Source organism: Sciurus vulgaris, assembly GCF_902686455.1.
Source record: "Sciurus vulgaris genome assembly, chromosome: 11".
Lineage (NCBI taxonomy): Eukaryota > Metazoa > Chordata > Mammalia > Rodentia > Sciuridae > Sciurus > Sciurus vulgaris.
In genome coordinates this window covers 14,177,091-14,205,044 of record NC_136472.1, presented here as the reverse complement: position 1 = coordinate 14,205,044, position 27,954 = coordinate 14,177,091, and the positions used below count along the sequence as shown (strand labels likewise).

Genomic DNA, 27,954 nt, shown 5'->3' with positions numbered 1-27,954 from the left:
CACAGCTCCTGAGTGTCAGAGTCAGGCTGTCAACTCCAAAAGTCAAGTATATTTCTGTATCTCTACATACGTGCTCATTTATAGGATTATATGCACCAGTATCTTTTTCATTCACTCACGTAGGTTAATTTAGCTTAGATCAGTAGATGCTGCAGCATTCCCTGAAATAAACCAGGATGTGTTACCTGGCCAGACTGGGAGGTGCCTTCAAGTAGCATGTAAAGGTGTAAGCAGGGGCCTTGGGCTAGCACAGATCAGCTTTTGAATCCTAATGATGCCATTTAGTAGCTGAATCACTTCAGATGAATCATTTAACCTAATTAAGCAATTACCTTATCTGTAAATGGGCAAATTAAAATTTGTTCCTCATAGGGTTGATGTTAGAATTAAATAATTTATTTGAAACCATGAGTGTGCCTGCAACAACACACACACACTGTCTGCTATGATTGTTTTGGCAGAATGGGTGGAGCAAGTGCTTGGGATTCTGGCTCTTGTCCAACTGTCCACTGACTTAATCTGGTAATGAGTTTATTCCTCAGCTCAAGGTGAGTTGCTTGCCTTCACTCACTCAGCTAGAACAGAATCTTGAAAACCAAAGTTGGCTCACCTAGGGTCTCATTGTCCGTCACTTCCTCTTGGTTCATCTGACAAGGGTATCTTGGATGATATGATCAGCAAAAAGGGGAAGTGTTCCCTTGGGGAGGTTTTTGCTGCAACAGAAAACAGAATGTCATGGGGAGAACTGGGCATTGGAGAAGGGTCATCTGACTCTTTAAATGGGAAACAGATTGTACCCAGTGCTTTTTTTTTTTTTAATTTTTTTTAGATGTTGATAGGCCTTTATTTTTTTATTCATTTATTGATATGTGGTGCTGAGACACGAACCCACGTGCTAGGCAAGGCCATACCACTGAGCCACACCCCAGCCCACCCAGTGCTCTTTGAGAGCCCACACACTCTCAGAATTCCTGCCTCTTTAAATCAGGAAAGAGGGACAGGAAGACCCGGATGTCAGGCAGCGTGTGCGTGGTGTGTGTCCATGGACGTTGGAAGCCTTGTGAGGAAGCGCGTGTCTGTCTGTGACCCTCAGACCCTCATCCTGGAGAAGGCCGGTGGTGGATGCAGACGGCGGGAATAAGGACACCAGACGCGGCGTCTCTCAGAAGCAAGTCTGTCAGGAGGAAACCTGGGTCTATAGTTATGTCTTTGTTTCCAGAGTGAAGAACCGTTTCAGGGTGGGGAGGAGAAGGCGCAGCGGTTTCGGTCACCTGCACATGTTTTGGGAGGCTCCCGCCCACCCGTTCACAGTCCTTCCCTGTCCTGCTGCGGGGTGTCAGGGTCAGCCATCCCTTCCCTTCCCGCCTTTATTTCACCCAGAGCCTCCTTCCTGGAAGCTCCTGTTTCTGGCTTGCCCTGCCACCCTGTCCCCTGGGGGTCTGGGCACCTGTGGGAGGAGCCCGTCAGACTGCTGGTGAAGGAGGTGCTCATCCTGGGGGATGATTCCTTTTTCTTTCTCTGTCCCTGTCCCCCGTCTGTGTCTGATTTGTTAAACCTGTAAGGGAAGCTGGAGATTCAGACTTGCTTGGCAGCCCTGCTTTCACTTCGGCAGGGGCGGAACCCATCTCCTCTCTCCCTCCTTGGAGGATACCTATTTATCTGCTCCAGTGGTTTCTCCGCTTTCTTTCTTTCTTGTTTTGCCAACCAGATACTTTCTTAAAATGAAATCTCATATTCGGTGTATAAACAGGTAAAAGTGCAGTTATGCCATTAAAGAGGGAGGTGAGGCCCAGGAGCCCCACCTGTAGGCCTCCCCTCCCGCTGACTACCCTGGCTGGCTTCTGAGGCACATTTGAGGTGTCCTGGGGTTTCCCCAAACCACAGTAGAAAGCTGACATGACGAGCTGAGAAACTCAGGATGTAACAGGCAAACGTTGTCCCCGGGGCCTACGGCTCCTGTCTCCCGGCCTAGGGTTCTTTCTGCAGAGCTGGACTGCTCTCTCTGGGCTCCTGGCTACTTTGTGATAGGCTTTGAGCAGGGTTCAGTGCTCTAAGAGGCCCTCGGACAAGCGACCTGTGCTTGAGCCATGACTGTGTCAGTAGCTGGGAGACCTTGAATAACTTCCGACTTCTCCGAATCGCAGTTGCTTAATTACAGACTGTAGATGGAATGTGTTGACATGGTCTACAGAAAGCAACCCCCATTGTGGCTACCAAGCACCTAGTAGGGGCTCTATTTTCATTGACTCTCTGAGCTAGTGGATGGGGGCCTGTGGTCAGATGGACTAAGGGTGGTGGAGAAGGCAGTTTGAAAGGCAGCACTGAGTGAGAGGATTGCAGGTTAAGTTGCTTGAGGTTGAGTTCTGGGCCCCTCTGTTCTCCCCACTCTCAGTGCAGAGGGAAGGTCATGACCCTGGTTGTGAACTCTCAAATTTGGGGTACATTTTAGGGTCAAGTGTGGGGTGACAGATCCCCAGTTGTAGCTTGTCGTTGCCTAAGTTATTGGCGGTATCTTCCATCTCTGGACTTGAGAGACGTCAGGAGGCTGGAGAGGGAGGAAGTGGGTGCTGGGCTCGTGGTTCTCCAGTACTGACCACCCCCCACCCCCACCCCATGTGGCAGATCTTGCAGCTGTTACAACGTTCCTATTACCACATACCCCGATTCTTTGATAATGGTGCTGAAGTTCTCAGCTAAGACCAGTCATGGGACTGAGGATAAAGGGCATCGTGTGCTTTCCTTGCCTTTGGGGTCCCTGATGCCCCTGGGTCTGCAGGAGCCACTTGTGTCAGAAAGAAAGGAGCCCCTCCTGGGATCTGGTAGAGCTCACTCTGTGGGTGATCCCTGCGGTAGTTCCAAGCTCATGTGACTCCAGATAACAAGTGTTGATGTCTTCTTCCTGTACTTCTGATCTGGATTAAACGTTGTTTTCTACCTTTGGAAATAGCAGCTGCATGGGGGGAAAGCTCTTTGAGTAGATAGAAAACCAGAAACCCAAGTTCTGTTCTATGTGTGTCAGTCACCCATTGTTTGGTCTTGGGCTTTGTTTCCCCCATCTCTAAGTGAAGGGATCTCATGGGAAAATCTTTGAGGTTGCATTCAGCTCTGAAAGTCCTGTATCTCCCCTCGATCCCTTATTTTTTCGAAGATACTTAGATCCAGGTTAAAGTCATTGAGAAGTTGACTTAACTACATCTTACATATGGTTAGTTTATTGAGTCCTTTGTAGGTATTTTATATTGTGTAAGAACTTTAAAATATTATCTTATTTAATCCTCAAATAAGTCCTGGCAGGCTGTTTTTAAAATATGTATTTCTGTATATAGAAGTTATATGTGTATGTGTGTTTACATGTATGTATGCTGTGTAATTTTAATACAGGAAGAGGCAGGGAAAAGGAAGGTGGGTGGGCTTTTTGGGATTCCTCCCTGATGGCATAAAACCCAGGAGTAAGTTTTGGCAGCATTGGTAGGCATGCATCAGAATGTGACAAGCAGGTGACAAATTGATTGGTACCTACTTTTTATGTGCCCAGCTTTGTGCCAGATGCCCCGTAGCTACTAAGACTTAAGAGATACTGTCCCTGACCTCAAGTTGCTCAAAATTGTGGTCAGAAGTTGAGATGGCAAACCATCAAACTCTTAGATAAAAATGAGGTGGGGACAGTTTTGTGGGGTAGATGTGACCAACGGGAGGCCGTGAATAGAGTTTGGATGGCAGAGGAGGCTGGGAGATGTTCGAGTTACTGGGTATTGGTGGTGGCAGGGTCGGGGCAGAGGCAGCCCAAGAGCAGGAATGGATGTGATGTGTGCGTAAGACGGTGAGATCAGGTGGACAGAAGGCTCCTGGTGGAGAGCAGGGCGTATAAAGATGGCTGATTTCTAGAGGATCTTGAAAGGCAGGCTGAGGCCTTGAACTTGACACGGCAGGTGACAGGGAACCATCGCATATGGAGAAATGGGGACATGACGCGACTAGAGCAGAGAGATAACCAAGTGGTCGGGAGGCTGTTGCAGTGGCACGGAGCAGGACGCCCAAGAGGGTCCAGCGACGTGCTCTTATTTCTGTGTCACAGATGAGGAAGTGGAGACTCAGATATTGAACCATGTGCTTAAGGCCCAGTGACCAGCATGAAACAGGGCAGTGAAGCTGTGGAACGAATCTTATTGACACATTCTGAGGTCACTCCCTTCTATGTGCGTCTCCAGATGACCTTGAAGAAAGGACACTCAGCAAAAGCTAATTCGAGGAAGATGGGTTCCTGCTTTCTAGTAAGAATTGCAGAGATCTTATTGGTAGAGGAACCTGAGGAGGCTGCTGAGAAGCCTGAGTGTTGATGTTTAACCAAGGGAACATTTGTCTCAAACTTTAGAAACTGATGGGTGAATCCAGGCTGCTGGACTCTGCCAAAGCTAATTATTTATTCAGGTAAAATTAATACAATTTCTGTTAAATACCTAGTATGTGTTAAGTACTCAGGAACTACGTGGGATCGATTAATTCATTAAAACTACAGTGTTCAATTTTAATTGCAAGGGATAAAGCCAGCTCTGGCTAATGAACAGAATAACTGCATTGGGAGGACACTGTTCAACTCACTGAAAGGATGCTGGGGAAGATCTGCAGAACCTGCCCAAAGCCAGGGGGCACCTAGGACAGGAATGAGGGCAGCCCTGTTGAGAACTGCCATTGGTTGGCTCAGCCTCACTCACTTCAGACTCCTCCCACAAGTGACATTCCTCTGGGTGCTCATTGATGGCCTCCCTAAAATCACATGGGGTAGGTGAGGGGTAGCTCCACAGAGGAAGGTTTGCTGGGCAGGCAGGCAGACGGACACCCACCCACCCACCACACACACAAAGAATATACTTTAACAGATACATAAGGCAATTCTGAACCACCAGGAGTTTATCATTAGAAAAAATAGATAAATAAAGGAATAAATAATAATAGACTATAATGATTTCTGCTCAAGGTTTGTACAAAGTGCAGGGAGAGCTTTGGGAGGTTGTAAATTTTGCATGGAGGAGGCATGTGTCAGGTAAGGCTCACACAGGTTGTCTGAGCCGAATTTTAAGGGCTAATAAAATTTTGCCCATCAAACAGATGCCTTTCAGGAAGAAGCCCTTGGGTGACAGTACTGATGTGAAAAATGAAGTTGCAGGAAATGCAAGGAATTGGACTGGTAAATGTGGGTGGGGCTGGGTCTTAAAGGGCCCTGTGTGTTCTCTGAGGTATTTTGGGACTTTTAATTCTAGCAGATGAGCAGTCATTAAATGACTTTATGTGGCAGAGGGATATGACCAGTTCTGTTTTAGGAGGATCACTGTGGATGCATTTGCACCACAGACCCTATGCCCTTGATCTAGGGATGCTGGTTCCAGACCATCCAGAGATGCTGGGGAGCCAGTCACGAGACTTCTTCGAGGGTTGGAGAACCTGATGTATCTATGGGAATTCCCAGTAACTCCTTGTGTGGATGTAGGGGGATGGTAGTGGGTAAAGAAAAAAAGGCTCCTGATGACTCTCTTTGCTTGTGGAGTTCTGAGTGTGTCAGGAACGTGTCTTGGGTGTAGAAGGCTACAGGCCACTGCAGGTTGTGCAGTAGCAGGTGGAGGAGGTTTCCCCTGCCCCACCTCCCCCTCAACAGCCAGTTCTCTCTCTGTGCTTGTAAGTTAGCAGTGTGCAGTTCAGCAGTGGACTGGGGAGAACAATCAGGAAGAATGTGGAAACAGCCCCGGCCCTTGTTGCTGGGTGGGAATGTAAGCACTTCCTCTAGATAGCCATTTTGTGATTTTGCAGAGGAAGGTGAATAAGATTGAGAAATCTTGGGTCCCCAGAGGTTGCTGGGGCCGGGGAGGGGAGGAAGAGTTTCCTTTTCCTTATAAACATGAACTGACAGGGAACAGCACAGTAGCATTTCCTTTGTCATAGGTGGTTTCTGAAAACAGGAAAATCTCTACTCCTGCTGTGAGGATCTGAAGTTCATGCTTTGGAGGAACTGTCTAGAATTTTTTTGAAGGATCCAGAACCCAGTAGATGTGTTAGAATCTGTCTGTCGCCATGCGGTAGCTCTGTGATTTTGGCCAAGTTACTAAGCCCCCAAATGTTTTAGGTTCAACTAGAGTGAGTTGTACTAATGCCATCATTCTTACCATCACTGGCAGTAGCAACAAGACCTAGTGCTGGACTGGGGGCTGCAGCTCAAGGGTAGAGCACTCCCCTGGCCTGGGTCAGGCTCTGGTTTCAATTCCCCCACCCAGATTCAATTCCCCAGCACCTAAAAAGCAACAAATGATCATCATCAACAATAGCAAAAACCCCTTGCATTTCAGTGAGTCAGGCCTGTGCAAAAGTGTTTTATATCCCTAAATTCTGTGAATTAAGAATTGTTATTATGAACATTTAACTGATAAGGCAATCTACGCCCAACAAGATTAGTAACTTACTTGTCTTTCCCTCTCTCCCCTGTCACCGCCTGCAAAGGCAGTAGATTTCAGACAGTATTGCACCAGGGTTTTAACACATCCTAGAGCTGCTGTGAGTTTTAAGGAAAATGATGTTTAAAAAGCTTAACATAGCTCTTAGGACTTAGTGAGCATTCGGGGTTAGCTACTTACCGTATAGTTCTTCTCATTCTGCTTCTTTTTGTCTTCTGCAGAAGCAGCTGACACAGGATGATGATGCTGACGAGGTGGAGATCGCTATTGACAACACAGCTTTCATGGACGAATTCTTTTCTGAGGTGGGCAACCTTCCTGTAATTTTTTTTTTTTTTTTTTGTGTGTGAATATACATAAAGAAACATAGCTTCCTCAGTAAGAGTGAAACATCTGGGCTCTTTCAAGGGTGGCAGTGTTTTGTTAGGGTGGGAGGGTTAAAGATGTTAGAGGGGAAGTCTCCAGTTCTTGTGAGGATCTGGAATTTTAAATGCTTTAAAGTCAGCAGAGGGTAAATTACATGTAATTGAGGATATGCTTTTAAAATCTTATGCTACATGACAACATTTTAATGATATCCTTTCTTGCCCAAGTGCATAATTTAAATACAGAATCAACCATAGGGTTACAGCCATGAATGTAAAACTTGAATTTCATCTTGTGGCCTAATTCTGATAGACCAACTTTGTTGTTTCCAAACATTTTTATGGTCCCTTTGACTTGATTGTAGTAGTAACAGAAAAGACAGGAAGCCACCCGTTTATTTTTGTAAAGTTCAACTGGGGCAAAAATGGGTCGCCCATGTCTACAAATTCACTTGCTCTTTGATCTAGAAGGCCTTGTAGGGATGGTGCTTTAGGTAGTGTTGGCAAAACAGTGACTTTGGAGCCAAGTGAACTTGGGTTCAAACCTCAGTTTGCTTCCGGCCTGCTGACATTTTATAAATGTTCCTTAACATGCTGAACCCTGGTTTCCTCATCTGTAAATTGGGATTGGTAATACCATAATTCCTCATAGGGTTATTATAACAATTGAGATAATGCTTATAAAATATCCACAGTATCATCAGGCATGTGTGTGCTCAGTGAATAGTACTTTAAAAAAAAGGAAAAAACAACAAATCAGAAAGCTTATTATAACTGAAGTTTCTGCCACTGTACAATGGTTTCTTTATTTAGGTTTTTCTCCCCCTGAAAAAAAAAAAGAAGAGGCATGGTGTTCTTTTTGCAGGGAAAATTTGAGTACTGCCCATCCTCTGGATTATGGATGTGGAAAAGTAGCTTCCAGATGTCCTCTAAACGCAGTGGAGTGAGGCTTGACAGTCATGCCCACTTATTTGCTAGAGTAGTAACTAGGCAGAAGGCAAACTTGAGCATGTGCTGACCTGATTGGGAAGTTGGCTGTAAACCTCCACAGCGCCACACCCGGCTTGTGGGTGGGTCTGTCCCTTTTGCTGAGGAAGTCATAGTGAGATCAAGCAACACTGGGCTTTTGTGAGTCCAGTGTTATTCCACTTGTGGATCATGGAAGGCAAATGTCCTCTGTTTGTTGGGGGGTGGGGGACATAGGAGATATTCGCAGGCTGTAGTTTGTCCCTAAACCTTGTCCTGGAGAACGACACACATTAAAGAATGTCTTCTGGTAACTGAGCTCTTGCTCTTCTGAACCAGTGGGTGGGTCCCTCAGAGTCGGTGTTTCTTCTGAGGTGGGAAGATGGTGGGCTTTGACCTGTGAGGCATAGTTGGAGTCTGTCCTCAAGCTTTTGAAGCAGTGTGACCCTGTCTTAGCTTTAGTTTCCTGCTCTGGGAATCAAGGATGTCAGCCTGTCCCTCCTCAAGGCTGTTGGGAGGGTCACATGAGCCCATGTATCTGGCAAGCATTCTCTGGACAGTAAGGCGCCAGGTGGAAGGCGGATGTTTGGAAGAGGCCCCTTTGAGAGTTAACGTGGCCGCCTCCAGGGCTGTTTGGATTCTTATTGCTTTCTCGTCATTAAATGCATTCCCAATCACTTCGGAAAAAACCCAAGGAAACCCCAACATATTTAGGGCAGAGAAGGGGACTGCATGGTGAGGTGGAAAGAGGCCTTTTAAATTAAATTCTGTATCTGCCACTAACGGTGTGAGCTTGGTCATATTCCAAAAGGTGTCCGTGTCTCAGAGGGTTTATCTGTGGAATGGGGAGAAAAATATTCAAAGATGTGTTGGGCATGAGGAGAGCTGACTCTCCGAAAGAGCTTAGAGTGGGGTTAGGCAGTGTTGCTTTCCTCCTGTCTCACCTGCAAGGGCCCAGAGCGGAAAGATACTGAGGGAGTCAGGCAGAGGTGAGAGGCAGTGGTCACAGGAAGAGATCCTGCAGGCGGTGGCCCACAGACCCTGGTCTCAATCTCAGCTCTACCCACTGGAAAAGTTGTATGACTACTTTCAACCCCAGTTTTTCTGTCGAATGGGAACAGTACTACAATCTGCTAGTTATTATGAATCTAAAATGAGAAAGTATCTGGATGTGCCCAGCAGGATTCCAGCAGATCTTCCAGAGATGAGCAGATAGTCCTCATCACCATTCTGTCCCCATGTATTTGTGAGGAAGTAGACCACAAGGATCATTTTATAGGGCATGATTTAGAAATATCCTTGATACTGGGATTACTTTGGATAATGGGGGTTTTGGGGAAGTGAAGGGGTTTGCCTCTGTGTGTGATGGAGGAACCTGCCCAGTGTACCCTGTAAGACCTAGCTAATTAAGATAGCACTCTTGTGATAAACCTTGCCTTTTGGATTGGTTTCAACAGGTTACCTTTGATGACTTGCTGAGAACTCACAGTGCAAATCACGGGTTGGTCACAGAGGCATTTGCAAGATGCAGATGAAATCGTGGACTTTGAAATATATTTTCAGAATGTGCTTTGCCCTGTGAAATTTGAATGGCTTCTCTGTCTTCTCAGGTGTTAAGAATTGGCCCTTGGATTTTCAGGCTATTTGACTGATCATCCCAGAGCCTTATACATGATAAACCCTGGACTTTTGTCTGATTTGCAGTTTTCTGTATTTCCCTTGGCTGTCTGCACAATTGGCAGAGAGAGCAAAGTTTTTGAGGAAACAGACCTGCCTCTGGAGGCAGCGGTTTATGGTTCTGTGCCATTCATCTGTTCATCACAGTGTGTGAGTGCTGACCACCTTCGAGGGTGTATTAGATGCTGGGGTGCAGAGTGCTGCGTGACAAGTCCTTGCCCACTATGTCTCCTTATCTGGTGAGGGTGATAGAGATCTTAAAGAAGTGATCATATTGTGGTAGAAATGTCACAAAGGTGCTGTGGGAACACAGAAGAAGGAGCATGGCCTTCTGCCTGGAGGAAGGCAAGCTTCGGGGGCTCTTATCTAGGCTTGCAAGTCAGATCTACCTGGGAGCTTGTGCACGCCCATGCCTGATCCACAGAGACTGGGATGGCTCAGACTTGGATTTTTCAGTTCTTGCATCTGATTTTATCACCTATTGCAGCAGTGAACAACGGAGGGTTGTAAGTAAGGAAATAGTGGGATCAAATGTGTTTTAGACAAAGCGATCTATGGCAGGTAAGAAACTCCAAACACAGAAATACCCGCAGATTGGCTGATGCAGCAGACCATGGGGAAAAGAGTGAGGTTTTGATCTGGATCTGTCACCCTGAACGGTAACATGGGGTCATTTAGGGGTGCTTTGACTAACTGAGTTAAGCCATAAAGAGGTGTAATTATTTCATGTGTGAAGAAGTTTGGCGTTAGGGGTGGTGCTGGGACTGGGGGCTTCAGGCCAGCATCTCTGTGATCCTTTGAGCTTTTCCCTTAGGATTAAGAGATCAAGTCTCTTCTAATTATCATTGCTGTATAACAAACCACCCCAACATTTAGTGGTGTAAAACAACCATTTTGTTATGTTGACAGAGCCTGTTGGTCAGGAATTTGGATAGGGCACAGTGGGGATGGTTTATCTCTGCTCAGCAGTAGCTGGGGTCTTGGCTGAGAAGAATCGAACCACCAGAGGCTAGAATCTTATAGAGACTTCGGTATTCTAATGGTTGGGGCCTCGACTGGGGTGGCCAAAAGGAAAAGTTCAGGAGAGGTTGTCAATCAAAGCACTTACACATGGCCTCTTTCCATGTCTACGGCCTCTCACAGCATGTAGTCCAGGGTTGCTGGACTTGTGACATGGGGGCTCAGGGATGCAGGACACGTGTTCTGGAAATGATACTCATATAGCACAGTCACAAGCCTGCTAGATTTGAGAGGGAAAGGCATGGTTCCTCTTCCCAGTGGGAGGAGCGTTAAGGAATTTGGTTCCCCGTTTAAACTATCACAGAGTTTCACTCTGTTTGATGTCACCTAGCACCAGCATCAGCAGCAATAAAATGGGAATTGCTAGAAAAGTCCAAAGATCCTTTTCTCAGGGAGGAAAGCTACCCAATCTTCAAACTGACTTCCTCTGTGGCCTCCTGGCTAGCACTGGGTTGCACGGTCAAGACCATCCCTAGTTGGAAGGGTGCCAGGAAAGTATGCACTTAGTCAAGGGACAGGATTACCAGGATCAAGATCCATGTTCTGGGGCTGGGGACATAGCTGCCAAAGCAGAATCAGAATTCTGTTAAAAAGAAAAAGAACGGTGGTAGGGGAGATGGCTCTTTGGTGGGTGGAAGAGCTTGTCCTGGAATGCAGTGTGAGGAGCAGAATGTCTCTGTGATGAAGCATGTTTGACATTAGTGTTTTTTACTCTTAGAAATTTAATATGCGTGTTAACTTTTTAAAAGGCCCCGTGAAGTCCTGTTATAAGGAAACCTGCTTACCTTGGCTAGTCCAGCATTGAGTTTCTCGCCCTTTGTGACTTGGAACTTCCGTTAACAAGGCTGAATGAATACGTTTTGGAAAGGGCTCTTATCGAGTTTTCCTCTTTGGGTTCTGTGTTAGCTTGGGCTGCTGTCACAACTACCCTAGGTTGGGCGGCTTAACAAAGAAAAGGAAGAAAGACATTTGTTTTCCACGGTTCTGGAGCCTGGAAGTGTGAGCTCAAGGTGTCAGGGTGTCAGCATGATTGGGCTTGGGGAGCGTCCTCTTCCAGGTTGTGGACTGACAACTTCTTGTATCCTCACATGGTAGGAAGAGCAAAGCTAGCCCTTTGGCCTCTTCTTATAAGATCCTATTCATGAGGGCTCCACCCTTATGACCTAATTACCTCCCAAAGGCCTCCCCCCCGCCATATATGATCACATTAATTAGGCGCCAACATATGAATTCGCTGGTGTGTGTGTGTGTGTGTTTAAGAAACAGTGAGTCCATAGTAAGTCCACTTAAAAAAAATTGGAGACTGTTTTGCAGGGGTGTGTGAACATGCTTGTCTCCTGAGGTTGCTCGTGTTCGTTTATTCATTCCACAGACATCTGCTGAGTGACAGCCAGGCTTGACAGACAGAGTGGTGACTATCAAGTAGTCTAAGATGAGAAACCCAGAGGTCCAGCTCTGGAGGAGATCTGAGTCAGGACTAGAGTGTGGGCAGTTGTCACAGAGCCTAGGTGGGGGTCGAGGGTGGGGTGGGGGACTGGAGCAATGCCTGGCTAGAGGATCTGCAAGGTGACCAGTCTTGAAGCATAGGGATTTGCTTGTGGGCTGGATTTTTGTTAGAATTAAGAATCTCAAAGTGATTGTAATTTGAAATCTAAGCCTGAGATCAAACTCAGCAGGTTAAATATTTTTAGCACTTTAAATAGGATATTTGGATGACAGGGACCAACGAGGCAAGCTGGCACACTCTGCATTTCTAGTCTCTTTCAATAGTCAGGCAGGAAGCCCTGGCCAGTCATTTGCCTGTTTGCTCTCAGGGCCCTCACCCACCCTTCCTGTGCTGTGTTCTGTATTGCAGGGAATTACATTTTGCCGGTTCCCTCACCCGCTGGCTCTTGGTTTGTTTGACTGAGGGCAGTGCGAGGGCATGAATCTTTGTGCCCACCCCAGTCATATTTTGATATGGGACTTCCCAGCCTCCAGAACTATGAGAAATATGTGCTTGTTGTATAATGTCTAGGGCATTTTTTGTTCTAGGAATACTAATAGGTTGGACAGGGAGGTGCTGACTGTGTTTTCTCCCCAGACTCTGCCTACATGCTCCAATTCTGGTCAGCTCCACCACAGTCAGGCTCTGGTGGCCCGACCTTCTTTGTCCCTTCAGCTGCTGCTGCCTCATCCTCCTCTGTTGGTCTTCTTCGCCTTTGCTCCCTGTGTAAAAAACTCCCTGTATTATTTTGGCTAAAATAACTAGATAGGTTTTTGTTTTCCTGACTGAATTTTGAGTAATGCAAAGCCCAGATATACTTAATTTGAGATGATGGTCTAAGAAGACTTGTTTTCGCTGGTCAGTATAACTCTGAGATCATTCTTTCCTTTTCATTCATAAACAAGTTGAAACACTAGTCCCTCCGCCCCCACCCCGGGACTTGACGTCTGCGACTTGTTTGACCAAGCTGATTTCTCCCTCCCTTCTCACAGTGTTTGTTTTCTAAAGCAAAGAAGCAAGGCTGGGCGGGCGTGGTGGTGCAACCTATAACCCCAGCTACCTGGAGGCTGAGGCAGGAGGATCGTAAGTTTGAGCCCAGCCTGAACAACTTAGCAAGACCCTGTCTCAAAATAAATGGAAGAAAGGACTGGGCATGGAGCACAGTTGAAGACTGCCCCATGTTTCAGTCCCTGGTACCAAAACCCAGTCAGTCAATCAATCAATCAATCAATCAGACTAACAAAACAAGAGGATTTGACTGAGAAGCTCAAATATAAGGACTGTTTTGGATTTTGCCATTATGTTTTTATTTAAAGTAAAGGTTTTTGAATTGTGAAAAGGAGGGATCATTTATTTGACTACAGTCATGCTACTCTTGTCACCTTAGAATGGGTGGGTACATAGTTAAGTTTTCAATAAATAAAAGTGCACGAATTAATACCCACCTACAGGTACAAGGTACAGGGCTTTCAGGGGAGGTAGAGACTAATTCTTAAGGAGCAGAAACAAAGCTTTTTGCTTAGCTTTTTGCTTAGCTTTCCACCACTGCTCATTTCCAAAGCACCATTTCCTCTGTTTTTCATTGTCTGCCTGGATCCCAGTGGTTAAGTCAGTCCAGAAAAAGGCTATCCATGCCTTCAAAATAACTGCTTCCTTTTAGCTAGATGATAGTGGTTAGTATAATATGGTTATTATTCTTGGCAACACCCAACAAGTGATTGACTTGCTGTTTTTAGATTTCCTTGAGTGGCTATCGATGACATCAGTGTTTTGTTAACATTAGGATTGTGGTAAGGATTAAATGAGACATGGGTGCAACTGGCATTTAGTAAAATATGGAAATTTCTGTCAATTTTTATATTTGTCAGTCATCATCTAACATTTATTGAGCCTGTACTTTGTGTTAAGCATTTGACCTAAGCTTGTTCAAGGTTATAAAACTGCTAAAAGGTGGAGCCAAAACTTGCACCTGAGCAGTTTGATGCTAGCTTATTTTCTTAAATCCTGTGTTATCTGCATTCCCATATTACTAACAAAAGGCACTGGAGATGTATTAGCTGCAAATTTAGCATGGTGATCAAAAAACAAAATGTGGGCTGGGGAGATAGCTCAGTCGGTAGAGTGCTTGCCTTGCAAGCACAAGACCCTGGGTTCGATCCCCCAGCACTGCAAAAAAAAAAACAAACAAAAAAAAACAACAACAAAAAAAAGTGGTGATTAAAACAAAAAAACCCAAACCACTTTTGGGTTGGTTCCCTCCATTAGCAGTGTTTCTTGAAAACTCATTGTGTAAAACGCTCTCTGTAAGGAATTCTGCAGGACAAAGAAGGTAAGGCGCATGATCTCTGTGAAACACAGTTTCACAAAACACGAGTTGAACACACACGTTAACCTGATGAAGGCTGAGTGCGCACGTCTGGGGAGAGGAGAGGAGCCTCCGAGATGGTTCTTGCAGGCTTACCTGGTTCAGGAGACAGGGTCTGGTACCCAGCAAATGGCTGGATTTAAACCGTAGTTTGTTCTGTTTTTGTAGCATGGCCTGGAGTAAGTCCCTCGATCTCTTTGAGCCTCAGTTCTTGTGTACGAGAAGGAGATGGCGACGGTGAGCTCTCAGAAGTACTGTGGAGGGCCCGAGTTATTTCTGTTAAGCACACGTTCAGTCAAGTTTTGTTCATAAGTACGTGACCATGCAGGGAATGTCAGCATACTCAACTCCAGACACATACAAAGAGCTCTTAAACTTTTAGGTCTGGCACTTGTCAGTTTCCTACTAGGTTTCCCCTCTGCCCCCATTGTCCTAATGCTTTTCTGGTAGTCTGGCAACTGCACAAAAGGAAATCACATGTATCTGCTTCTGTGAAATACCCAGAGAGTCATCTTAGAGGAAAACCAGCACTTCCAAGAAAAACACAATGACACTCAGTTCAAAAACAAAACAACAAAAAACTCTGTGATTAGTCACATCCTGAAGTCCCAGTGGGGTTCATGATCACTTGGTGAACTCACTGAAGTGCTGTGGAATCAAACTTCCTGAAATGCCTCCAAATGGTGAATTTGTGAGGACAGAGGAGAGGGCACTGCAGTGGGTAGAGCACTTGGGTGGGATGGGGTGGGGTGGGGTACACATGCTCCTGGATCCAGGACATCTGTAGGCAGGTTGAGGATGGAGAATGCCGGACTCCACACTGCTGGCCGCAGAACTGGATGAGCATGTCCCGTCCAGTCTCCACATACCTGGAGTGGCTTTGAACTTGAGACCCTGCAGACTCAACCCAGCAAATCCCAAGACCTGTCTTTGCTTTGTACCACTGACCAAAGTTTGGGCCAGGGTACCCTGCAGTTATCAAGTAATTTTCAAGAAGAGATTTTGTAAGACAACCAGTCCATTGGCCATGCAAAATCTAATGTCTTATGACTTGTTAAAGTTTGCTAAATTGATTTGAAATTGGTTAGGGCATTTTGTTCTAGAAAGACATTTTTCTCAGTCTCATAAATGCTGTGTCATGGAAGTGGAAACATGTAGTGCCATTTTATGAGCAGAGCCAGAGTTTGAGTGACGGAGAAAAAGGAAGGGCAGGGACAGGTGGAAATTTCTGGACATGGTTATACCTTTAGAAACCACCAGTATTCATGATGGGAACATGGGCCCTTTTTAAAGTTGAGTAGGCTTGAGATTCTACTAAAACAGTGTAGAGAATTAAACAGGGTCTGAGATCAAATGGACAAAGCATCCCAGACGGAGCCTGGAGGGCACTGTTGAGCTGTCTCCATCAGCTGTATGACCTGTGACTTCTTTAAGCATTAGTTTGCTCATGTGAATAATGCTACTAATACAGTCTTGTTGGTTGTTTAGCCAACTGTTAAAAGCCTTCACAAATATTTTGGTAGCTACCAATGTGTACATCTATTCTCTGATGATATTACATTGAAATTATATTCGTCTTTAAGCAAGTGATTCTACTGTCAAACTGATACGTCAGAGCCAACATATTTATGGAGGGGAATATCCCTCGCTTCAGTGGCAAAAATATGAATTTAAGGGTAAGAGAGCTCGTTACATTTTTTTTGTTTTTCTGTCCAATTTGGAGAGCTGTCATCAGGTTTTTAGGAAGGGGTCAAATCATCCCCGGGAGGAAAGGGACCCTGGGAGCTGCATGTGCATGGAGTTGTTCTCTGGTTGTATCCAGATGTTAAGATACTGCTGCCTGGCAGCTTCCGAGGCTTCTGTTGCTCATTGCTGCATGCTGAGGGATGAGGTGGGTAGACCCTGTGGTGCCCAAGTCTCTTCTCTGAGCAGCCCTCCACTGAAGCAGGGGCCATGTGCCTTGAGGAGGGAGCTGAGTAGCACTAAGGTGCATGTGGTAGTGCCTGGTGATGGAGTTCTGTCCAGGAGTGATGTGCTGCTGGAAACATTTCGTGACACCATCTTGAACAATGCGGAGCTTTAACATGTGCAGAGATGGCCCGGGATTCTAGCTTCTGAGCCCTGATACCTGCAGGAATCAGCTCGGGGAGATCTTTCACCGAAACTCATGCCCAAGAGAACCTCTGCTGTCTCCTGAGACAACCATCTCTCAGTCTCTTTCTCTCCATTTGTCATCTTTATCTCTTTCTGTCCTTTTCTTCCTCTTCTTTTCTTTTTCTTCACTCTCAAAGTATTTTCCTTTCCCTTTCACTTCTTCCTTTCCTTCTCCTCACACCCTACTCTCTTCTGTCCTCAGTTTTTGGGCTAAGAGATCTGCCTGATGAGGTTAGCTGATACCTTCCCTTTGTAGATTTTCCTCATCTTGACTCTGACCTGACTCCCATTCAAGGAGGGTGAACACATCCCTTCCAGGGAGAGGGAGGATGGATTTTTAATAACAGTTCTGTTGGGATTAGTTTATCTGTCTATGGAGAGGGTACTCACTGGGCAGCTGCGACTTCAGGTCATCACCTTCTTCCCCAAGCCCACCTGGTAGACAGGAAGCGCTGCTGAGCATGCATCTCAGCTGTGGACCTAGCCTTCCTCTTTGGTGATGAAGGTCATTGTCTTTCTGATTGTAGATCGAGGAGACTCGGCTCAACATTGACAAGATCTCAGAGCATGTGGAGGAAGCAAAGAAACTCTACAGTATCATTCTCTCTGCACCAATTCCAGAGCCAAGTGAGTGTTTACTCATTTGAGTCACCCAGTGGTCACCCTTTGTATTGGGGCCTGTTTTCCTCACCTCTGTGAACAGCAGGGGTGTGTACACATCACCCTGGACTAAGGTACACATCATATCGCCTCTCCGACTTCTTCACCTTATCCAAGCTCTCACTGCCCAGCCATCAGCTCTTCCCTTCATGGTCTCTCTTGAACCACGAGGCCAGTCTATCCTGTTTCCCAGCTAGACCCTCCTGCGGCTAGAGTGACCCTTAGCACTTCCTGCACACTCCCTGCTCTGTCCCACTGCAGTGCCTTCATTTCTACCATTTCCTCCACCTGAAAGGCTTTTCCCAGCTCTCTTTCTAAATCCCACCAGGTGGAGTTCATCTTTCCCATGAGGTGGTCTGTTACGGGTCCATTTCACAGGAATCCTGTCACTAACTTTTTTTTTTTGTTTTTTAAAGGGGCAAACTTTTGTTCCCCCTAATAGTAGGGGGGAACACATCTTGAGAGTAGAATTTAGGGCTCTGTTTTCTGTTCCTTAAGAACAGAAAGCAAGCTTGATCATGTCACTTCACTCCACTTTTTTCAGTGGCTGTTACCTCAAGATTAAAGTTGGAACATTTCAGCAGAGCGCATGGGAGTTGTGCGGGTCGGGTTCCTGCCTTCCTCTCCACCTTTTTCTCCTGCCATCCCTCTTCCCATGTTACTTATACTTTAGTCAGACTACACTCTGTTCTCCAAACATTTCTTATTCCCTCATCCCTCTTTCATATGGCTCCTGCTTGCTGTCAATCACCTTTGCTACCTGGTCAACCCTGAGTCCTTCTTTGAGACTCTGTCCTACTTTCCTAGTCTTTAGAAGCTTTCCCAGAACCCCACTACCCTGACCCCTGGCTGTGCTAGGGAGCCCTTCATAACCTCCTCACCGGAACTCCTACTTCAAATTGTGTGTCAGGTCTGCTAGTTTATTTCTCCCCCACCCTAGACTTGGAACACCTCAAAGGCAGGCTCTACATTTTCTCTCTGATTCCTTAGTTTCTAGCTCACTTTCAAGCTTGCAGTGGGTGCCAAGGATGGTTTTTGAATGAATGGTTAAAGCTAACATCTGTTTTGCTCCATACATCTCAGGACAGCCCTGGGCATGTAGGTGTATCAAAAATACTTGCTTCATTCTAAGTTGATGAGATCTCTTTCACCTCGAATTCCCACGGAATTCTCTCCTATCTTCTGAGATTAAGCCCTCATCTAAACCAGATGGTTTCCTCTAAAAGTAGAATTCTCAAAAATTACTTGGGGAGGCTTGTTGAAAAAGCAGATTCTGGGGCTCAAATCCTGGGTGTTTTCCTTCTGTAGGTCTTGGATGTGGTAACTTGAGAATGCCTTTTATTTTAATCAATAATTAATTTTTGAGGGTGCAGGGGCTTGAAACCCAGGGCTTCATGCACAGGATCTACCATTGGACTACACACCCAGCCTGAAAATGCTTTCTAAAAACAAGCTCTCTGATTCTAATGACAGATTCTGGGAAACACACTGGGATAAGTACTGTTGTGAACAGTGTTCAGTGGGTGCCTGAGAAAGCTCCCACCCCCTCTGCTGATGGCTGTGAAAGAAGTTAGTCCTTTTCTAACTGCTTCTATCTCCTTTGTTTACCCAGAAACCAAGGATGACCTTGAACAGCTCACAACTGAGATCAAGAAAAGGGCCAACAATGTCCGGAATAAACTGAAGAGTAAGAAGGGAACAGGGGAACGAGCTGGCCCTTGCCACCCTCCACTCAGCTCCCTGGGTGCTCCTCTTCCGAGCTGCCAGTCACCTGGCCAAAGTGACACCACTTGTCCATGTTTGCTTGTGGTTTGGGCACTGTCCCTGAAAGCCCCAGAAAGTTCCCTTCTCTTGAATCCTGACTAGTTGAAAGAGTCCAGAATTGAAGTTAGGAGACAGGAGCTAGAAGGTGCTCTCGGCTACTGACCTGGCTTCTGCTTAGTCCCTGGGTGCTTTCTTACTGGTCCTGTTTCCCTGCACACCTCTGAGTGGTGATTTTAGACATACATGCATGCAGGATTTATTCAGTCCACAGATATTTCTGGGTGGGCACCTCCCATTGCTGCCCATCCCCTATTTGAGGGCATAGGTTCAATTCTCTTGGGGAACAAAGGGTTTACACAGTTCCATGGCTATAGTCTATGCTTGCTTGAAGTACTTGGTGAATATGTGCAATTGCTCAGGTGAGAAAGCAGTATCACTGAGCCTAGCTTATCATTTCTTCCCCCCAAATAAATTACAGCAACTATTCTAATGGGTGTGGAAGGGGGGTTGTTAGTAGCAGCTTTCAAAAAATAATAATGATAGTGTGGCTACTACTGTGCTAATAAGCACTTTATGTACATTCTTATTTAATCTTTGCATTGGTACTGTGAGGAAGGTACAGGTTGTGCTTCCCTAATCTGAAAATCCAAAATCCAAAATACTCTTAAATCTGAAACTTTTGAGCACTGATAGGACACAAGCGAGAAATTCTACACCTGACTTTATGTGAAGAGTCTCAGTCACAAAACGAATGCACTAAAAATATGGTGTAAAACTGCCTCCAGGCTGTGTTTATAAGGTACATAAGAAAGAAATGAATTTCGTGTCCTAATCCCAAGATAGATTATTGTGTGTAGGCAGTATTCCAAAATCCCAAAAATCTGAAATCCAAAACACTTCTGGTCCTAAGCATTTCAGGTTAGGTATACTCAACTAGTGCTGGCTTTTGTCATTTTGTAATCAAAAGGACAGAAACACAAGAGAGTGGACCTGACTTTCCCAAAGTTGCACAGCTAGTCAGCCACAGGGTAAGGATTTGAGCTAGTCTCATGGTGACCAAGACCAGTACTGTTACCTGGTATTGGGTGGTGAAGGCTGATGAAAGCAGGTCTGTGGCTCACAGCAGCTGAGCCTGACGCCTGTTGTTCCACCTTCATGGGTGCTGTGTATGAGGACGGGGTGGGAAGTTTGCAGGGAACAGTGTGTTTCTTAGAAGGAAGAGCATTGCTGGAATCACTCCTCTCATTCCAGGCATGGAGAGGCATATTGAAGAAGATGAAGTCCGGTCGTCAGCAGACCTTCGGATTCGGAAATCTCAGGTAAAGTTGTCCCTGATTTAACAATCATCTTCTCCAGTTTATTGTTCTTCTTTCTTTTTCTTAAGCTGTGGAGTCTTTTTAAAAAAAAAAAAAAAAAAAAATTCTTATTTGGAACTCAACTTGATAAACTGCTAAAGGGGAACTCTCCAGGTCGAAGCAGGGGTCATGACTAGAGGCCAGCCCTTCTGGGCCCTTTTCTCATGCTCTCCTTCTATAAGGGGGCCTTGAAGAACTTCCCATGACTTCCCAGAACACAGTGTTAGTGCCTCCTTGTTTCATAGGCAAGGACATTAGGTCTTCTTTTAAAAGATCGTTAGTCCTTAGTTCAGTTTGGAGCCAGGCACTTTGGGGATCATCTGTGTCCTTAAGGAACTGCATGACATTCAAGTGGCCATGGATCATGTACTAAGCTGGATACAAGTGAGGAAGAGCAAGTGGCTGGTAGATCTCTAGTCAGAGTTATGCAGTGATGAATTGGCATGGTGGTGGTGGGCTTGGATAAACAGAGAAAATGGTGATTTTGCAAAGGAGAAACAAGTAGGGCTTATTACTGAGAGGCAGACAAGGAATAAAAATCATGATGAAATTTCGAGCGTACGCATCAGGGCTATTGAGAGAATATATATACCTATAAGCAAAGAAAGCTGGGGTGACAATTTAGAGGAAGAACTCAATGATCTTTAGTAGGCATTACCCGTGGGAAGGGAAGCTGACAGTTTTAGAAAATAAGCCAGAGGCTGTGCCAGGAAACTTCTAGTCCAAGTAGTTGCAGGGCTCAGAGATTCCCAGAGATGGTATCCTTTTGCCTCATGATTACCAGGCGAGGTCAGCAGGGTAGACAGAGACTGAAACCATGCTTTGGAAATGGTGGTGGGCTTACCCAGTGATCCAAGTGAGAAAATAAAAAAGTCCAGTATCAACTTGGTCCTTTGGTTCCCAGCCTAGTGCTGCTGCAGAGGAGGCTGGGGGAGGGGTGGGGGCTGAGGAAGGAGTTCTATAGCATTTGTGCACCTTTCCCCTTCCTCACTTCCTGGGGACTTACTCATCTGACGTTCCCACAGCACTCCGTCCTCTCTCGGAAGTTTGTGGAGGTGATGACCAAGTACAATGAGGCTCAGGTGGACTTTCGTGAACGCAGCAAAGGGCGAATCCAGCGGCAGCTTGAAATTAGTATGTGTTTAAGGTTTGGCGTGTACCCCTCCTCCCCCTTTTCCTACTACGTGATCGTCCATTCCAAGTTGTGAGACCCCTGCTTATGGCTTCTGCTTGATATTTTATGCCCAATCCCAGAGCAGACGTTATAGAATCGGCACATCCTGAATGCTGCATCTTGGGAGAGGGGGCACATGGTCATGAGGTCCAAGTACTTTTATCCTCGTGGAACCCAGCACTTCCATATCCCTAGAGGGGAATCACCTGCTGAACAGCCATTACATGTTTTTACTATCAGATAGCAAAGCACATTTGTGAAATAAGAATGCAGTACAGGTTGCCCTGTGGCATAAGGAAGTGAATAAACTGCCCTGTAGGGACTTGTAACGTGGAAGGCAGGGTCCTATGGGTGAGTGGGACCAACCGTATGAACAAGGATGCAAGTGTGTTTAGGGTTGCAGGCTGTCCGGAGTCTGGGAAGAGTGCGTGTTTGGAGCAGCGGTGTAAGGTTAGGATGGTCAGGGAGTACCTATGAACTGTGCATTGGAAGGAGGCCTTCTCCATGGCGTAGTGCATGGGGCTAGTATGCAGCCCAAGCTGGGAAGAGGTGATCATAATATGTACTTTAGGAAAGGAGTTGCTGTTACTGTTATGGATGGAGTGGATGAGGGGAGAAATTTAAAAAAAAAAAAAAAAAATCAGGGCTATGTGGGCAGTGTTGTGTTGTAGAGGCCCTGCCTGGTCTTTCCAGTGAAGCAAGCAGATTCTTGATTTTCAGGGGACTTTAAAAATGGAGTTGTGCTTTGATCTTGAATTTGATGTTCTACTTCTTTTATTTATAAAGCTGGCAAAAAGACAACAGATGAGGAACTGGAGGAGATGCTAGAGAGTGGCAACCCTGCCATCTTCACTTCTGGGGTGAGTGACGTGGGCCTGGTCTAGCTGGCACAGGGTAAACTGCAGCTGCAGGGAGGTAGGGGAGGTGAGGAGCCCATCCGGGTGTGTGTGAGGGCAGCTGCAGGGGCAGCCTTTATTGCAGGGATGGCTGATGGCCCTTCTGTGTGTCCTGTTGCAGATCATTGACTCCCAGATTTCCAAGCAAGCCCTCAGTGAGATCGAGGGTCGGCATAAGGACATTGTGAGGCTGGAGAGCAGCATTAAAGAACTTCATGACATGTTTATGGACATTGCCATGCTGGTGGAGAATCAGGTAACTGGCAGGGACAGAGGAGAGGAAAGCTTAGGTTCTCCTGAGAACAGCTAAGGAAAGGAGTAGTGGAAGTCAGGGGAGGAAGGGTGGACTAGGGAATTTGCATAACAGGAACAGAATTCCATCTCTCAAGTAGGTGTGTGTTCTCATCAAATGTGGACACTCTGGGTCATCTCAGCCTTGTCCTTCTTGCCTGTTACTTTGGCCTTCTGGTCATTTCTAGTGGATACAGAGTTTGATGTGTTATATCAAATACCTTGTTTACCCAGCCTCAGGATCTTTTTCCCTTCTTTTTATTTTTCAAATTAGAGATAGAGGTTCTTAATGATGGCTTAAAACAGTCTCCTCTTAGGAGACTAATGATGTTGAAAATGTGATCTTTTGTTCAGTTCCCAGTGACAATTTAGTGAAACCAAAAACAGAGGATTTTGTTCTTTTCCAGTTTTTTCTTCCACCTGTGTTTTTCTAAAAAATTTGGCACTTTTTTGCTAAGGGACAAGAACAGACATAAGGGGAAAATAGTAAAAGAATAATAATAGAAAAACTTGAAAGACTCAAGGTGCTGAGTTTGATAGTTTGCTGAGGGTTGAATTCTGTGTTGCCTACGTGGGGGGTTAGCATGACAGCACCAGATGGTCCCGAGTTCTTACGATACAGATATATGTGCCACCGGGTCATAGTGCTGGGACACTTTTACCAGGAATTTCCAGCTGCTCTGCCACCTAGCTAGGATTGGAGACTGCTTCCTAGGAAGATACTGCAAAACCTAGGCCTGAGCATGCCTGCCCATTTCTGACACCAGTTCTCTGCTCTGGGCCTGAGTCTGTCCCCGCTCCTTCTGGTTTTGAGACCATTTCTCAAGTTCCTCCCTCCCTACTTTCTTTTTTCATCCCACACTGCCTTGCTGAGGAACTGGTTTGAGATTCAAGTGATGGTAAGTGCCTTGCTCTGTTCAGGGTGGGCCATAATGTGATGGGGTTACATCCAGGAAGTCCTGGGGAAGCGAGGGTGATCTCCATTCTCAGACACCCAGGAATTAACCAGAGTGACCAAACATCCTTGTCAGGAAGTAGTAGCTGGGAAACATTTGAGAATCTTATTAGGAAACCACTGTCTTGGGAGGAAGATATACCCAAATAGCTTGGGTAAACCCAATGTCTGACACTTAGGGACCTGGGGATTTCTCCTAGAAAAAGCAAGTGTTTCCAACCTCATACTTATTGAATACCTACTGTGCGCTAGGCACTATTGTATAGTAATGAACAAAGTCAGTGTGTGCCAAATGAACTTGTTTCAGTTCTGAATGACCAGGAAGAGGCCAGCAACCTGGTGATCTCTGAAAACATGAGGTATACTTATTTAGGCTCCTCCCCACATGCTCAAGTTTAAAAAAGGAAGAGAGAGATGGGCGGGGGATCCCTCAAGAGTATATTCATATGTAGTTAACAGGCGTCTAGACAGTCTCCTGCACATGTCCAGCCAGTACTGGATATAGAGAAGTAGTTCAATGAATGTCCCTTGAATGAGTGACCCCCATCAAGGCTGGGGAGCTACAGGTAGTCACATGGGGAATGCGAAGGTGTGACCTCTAGAAGGAGGAGTCATGAGGTTTCTGGATGCGCCTCTTGGCACTGTTTAAGTGGCTGGGGCTGTTCCGGGCGGGTTAGCTGGGTGTGACTGGTGTCTGTTCTTTGCAGGGTGAGATGTTAGATAACATAGAGTTGAATGTCATGCACACAGTGGACCACGTGGAAAAGGCACGAGATGAAACTAAAAGAGCTGTGAAATATCAGGGTCAGGCCCGAAAGGTGAGATTCTCCTGCTGCCGTCAGAGAAGAGTCCATTTTGTTCGCTGTCTCTCGCTCTTTCTCCCTTCCCTCTTCCTTCCTCTGTTGCTGCTGCTGCCACCTCTTGCACCTGGGGAAAGGGAACCATGATTGACCGGATTGAGAACAACATGGACCAGTCAGTGGGCTTCGTGGAGCGGGCCGTGGCAGACACCAAAAAGGCTGTCAAGTATCAAAGCGAAGCTCGGAGGGTGAGCGCCGTGGTCTCCGCTGGTGGTACTTGCCTCTCCTCTCTGGCCATCCCCACCTGTGTCCTTGAGCCCGTGCCTTTGAGCTCTGTCCTTGCCCTGAGCTCGTGCCCCTACCTCAGCCTTTCCTAGAGGCTAGCTGCCCACCCTTCCGTCCCAGGGTGCCTTGCATGGATCTGGCTCACATGCTGTCTCCCAAGAACACACGCTCAAAAGGCAGGTCTGCAGGATAGATGCGTGGCCTGGGGTTGTCGCTGGTCCTCTCCTGGATGTAGCCCATGAGCCTTTCGGATGGTACACTTGCCTCTTCTGTTCTTCAGACTCTTTTTCATTGTCTTCCACTCAGTAGCCCAAGCCCTGCCCGCTTCTCTTTTTCTCGGTCTTGTACCTTGCACTGTGCTAATTGCTGTGTAAACATATTTAGGGAAACATCTATTTTTTCTACTTTAGATGGAACAATCGAGGGTCAGAGGTTAAGTAACTGACTTCGGGTTACCTAGTAAATACAGGAGCTGGGATTCAAATTCAGATCCCAGTCCTGCTTTTCCCACCAAACCTTGGTTTCTGCCTGCTCTTCTGGGGCCTCCGCTGCTCAAGGACTTCTAAGCTGCTCCACTCATTGAGTGTGGGTGTCCAGCTCTGGTGGCTTCTGCCTTTTTTCTGACCTTATTTATTTTTCTTGGGCTCTGATGTTTCTATTCTTCAATGCCTTTTCTTCCAACTGCATCTATTGCTTATGCAAGTTCTTAGGGAGCTGGGAATTTATTTTATATGAAGAATCCATATATACTGGATCATACTTTGACACCCATTCGGTATACTGGGTCTGATAGATAGGAGTGGACTTTAGTGGACAGATGAACAGAAGTTAGAAATTAGGACTATATAATAGAATGTCTTTACACTCCCTCTTGAAAAGGAATACTTAGTCACTTTATATCTTGGCTAACTGCTACTTGGAGACTCTGCCATGGTCTCTTATTACATTTGTTCACAGATTCAAGACTAGTGTGAACTGAGACTGATGGGAGCTCCATATTTCCATCTGCTGGCATTGCTAGTGAAGAAGTAATCTAAGAAATGTGAAATATCCTAACTGATATTTTTATATAGAGATATAAGCTTCTTAAATAATCTAAGAAATGTGAAATATATCCTAACTGGTATTTTTATATAGAGATAAAAGCTTCTTATTTGGATTGATAAGATGCTTTCTATCAGAGAGGAGAGAGGGGTTGGGTTTTAGGTGAGTGTTTTTTTTCCCTTCCCTATGATAATGATTTGTTTTTGTTTGTCTTATTCCCTTCTCCAGAAATTGATAATTATCATTGTGATAGTAGTTGTGTTGCTGGGCATTTTAGCATTGATTATTGGACTTTCCGTCGGGCTGTAATGAGTGGCCTGAGGGGCTGCTGCACTGAAATGTAAGTAAATGAATGGTTCTCCGGGGCCCTGAGTTGGCCTCTCGTGAAGGAATCAGCCTGGGATTTCAAATTCTACTTCTTTCCTCTAAGGGCTGTCCTTGGCATAATGAATTCTCTAAAACTTTTGGTAGCCTGTGAATTCTTTCATCTCCTTAAAATTCTCTTTGCAGATTCTGCCTGCATCACATGGGTCTCCTTTCGTTCCTGTTCTGTACTCTGTCCCTGTCTGCTCTTTTCGCCTGAGTTTCTCCCAGCATACCTGAGCATCCTGTTGATGCCTGGGTGGATGTTAGGGAGTCTGTGTCTTGGATCTGGGGTCTGTCTTCTGAATTTCTGCTGGCATTCATAGGTGTTGGGCTTTGCTTTCCACATCCTTGTCAGTGTGAGTGAAGCTTTGTATTGGGATTTGGATTGTGTAGTTTTGTTTGTGGCTGACTGGTTTGATCTTGAATGAATGGGGTAAGAGCTAGCATTTCTGGAGTATTGAGTTGTGGCAAACAGTTTACTACACACCCAGTCCATGGATCACTGAATGCTTAGGACACTTTTGTGGGATAGACAGTGATATTCTGCACATTTTACAGAAATTTAGTCTTAAATAGAAGTAAAGTAACAGCACCAAGTTCACACACTTAATAGTGGACCTAGAAGAGTTGTTTGCTACATTTTACTTTGTCTTTGTAAAATAAGGTAACTATTTATCATTGTCTACAAAGTCTAGGGAACTTTAGAGGAGTGACTTTAAAATCGGTGCTATTAATTTTCTTAAAAATTTGTTTTTTGGCCTGGGGTTATCGTTATAGTTCAGTTGGTAGAGTGCTTGCCTCACACGTACAGGCCTTGAGTTCAATCCCCAGCACCACAAAAAAAAAAAAAAAAAAAAATTAAAGATTGGACTGATCATTAAATCAGGTTTAATAGCAATTAGCATGACAGAAATGATCTAGTTATTGGGACTATTAAGACTTTGTGACTTTTAAGATATTTTTTCTGAATAAAATATAATGTGTAGTTTTTTTTAAAGCTTATAAAGTATAGAAGAAATGAAAATAGCTTTAATATTAGTGCTTGTAACCCTGTAACATGTTCGCACACAAGGTTAGTTTTATACAGTTCAAACTATGTTACCTATTGTTTTGTGCCCAATGACAAAATCATAAGCATCATTCCATAACACAGATCTCTTTGTGGATCTAATTTTCAACATGAGATTGTGGATGTACTTTAAAATGTTTAATACTTCCTCAACTTGGAGTTTGTTACTTTGTTATAAAGTAGTGTGACTGACCCTATGTAACATTTTCCCCTCCTTTATTTCTTCCTCATTATAAATTCACAGAAGTTGAGTTACTGAGGTAATGCATAGAAACGTTTTTAAGACTTGATGTATACTTCCAGGTTGATTGCCAGAGCTGACCCTCTGTCGTTTTTCTTTTGCTCCAGCGTGTTTCTTTGTTCCTCTTCCACCTCTTTCCTTTGACTGGTGGGTCTGAAAGTCAGATTATTAATTATGTCACTAAACATGCACCTCTTCTTGAGAGAGAAGCAGCAGCTAGGTGATGAGCTTCTTAGAGGCACTTAATTATTGGCTCTCTTTCCTTTTCTTTTTCCTCTCTTTTTTCTGGCATTTGTGGTGTAGTCCTTAATGGTGTTTTGCCTGTAAAGTTTGAGTTTTGTCCTGAATATTAACTATCTCTTTGGAAAAGATGTTTTTTCAAAAAAGGTATAATAGTTATCTTTCCATATCCTTGGACGATAGATGCCTTATAAATTCATGGTGCCCCTTAACATTCATGCCTATTTCCAGGAGTCCAGAATGTAAATGAATCATTTTTGAGGTGACTCCTCAAAGGTAGGAGATAACACATTGTTTCTAGTTGACTAGCCCCATCTCTAAGATGCTAATTTGCTGAATAG

General features: G+C 45.2%; 1 protein-coding gene across 8 annotated transcripts in view; it reads left to right on the top strand.

Annotated features, from left to right (window-relative positions):
- Positions 1-27,954, top strand: part of STX3 (syntaxin 3) — a 42,999-nt gene that overhangs the window by 10,287 nt on the left and 4,758 nt on the right. For 2 of the 8 annotated variants that reach the window (XM_079102361.1, XM_079102358.1), the window contains exons 2-10: positions 6,662-6,745; positions 17,001-17,100; positions 18,746-18,820; positions 20,149-20,216; positions 21,278-21,386; positions 22,213-22,286; positions 22,444-22,578; positions 24,506-24,616; positions 24,736-25,918. In XM_079102361.1, the coding sequence (XP_078958487.1) occupies positions 6,725-6,745; positions 17,001-17,100; positions 18,746-18,820; positions 20,149-20,216; positions 21,278-21,386; positions 22,213-22,286; positions 22,444-22,578; positions 24,506-24,616; positions 24,736-24,846 (804 nt within the window). In that variant the 5' untranslated portion in view covers positions 6,662-6,724 and the 3' untranslated portion in view covers positions 24,847-25,918. The other 6 variants (XM_079102360.1, XM_079102362.1, XM_079102356.1 and 3 more) reach the window with 6 other exon arrangements.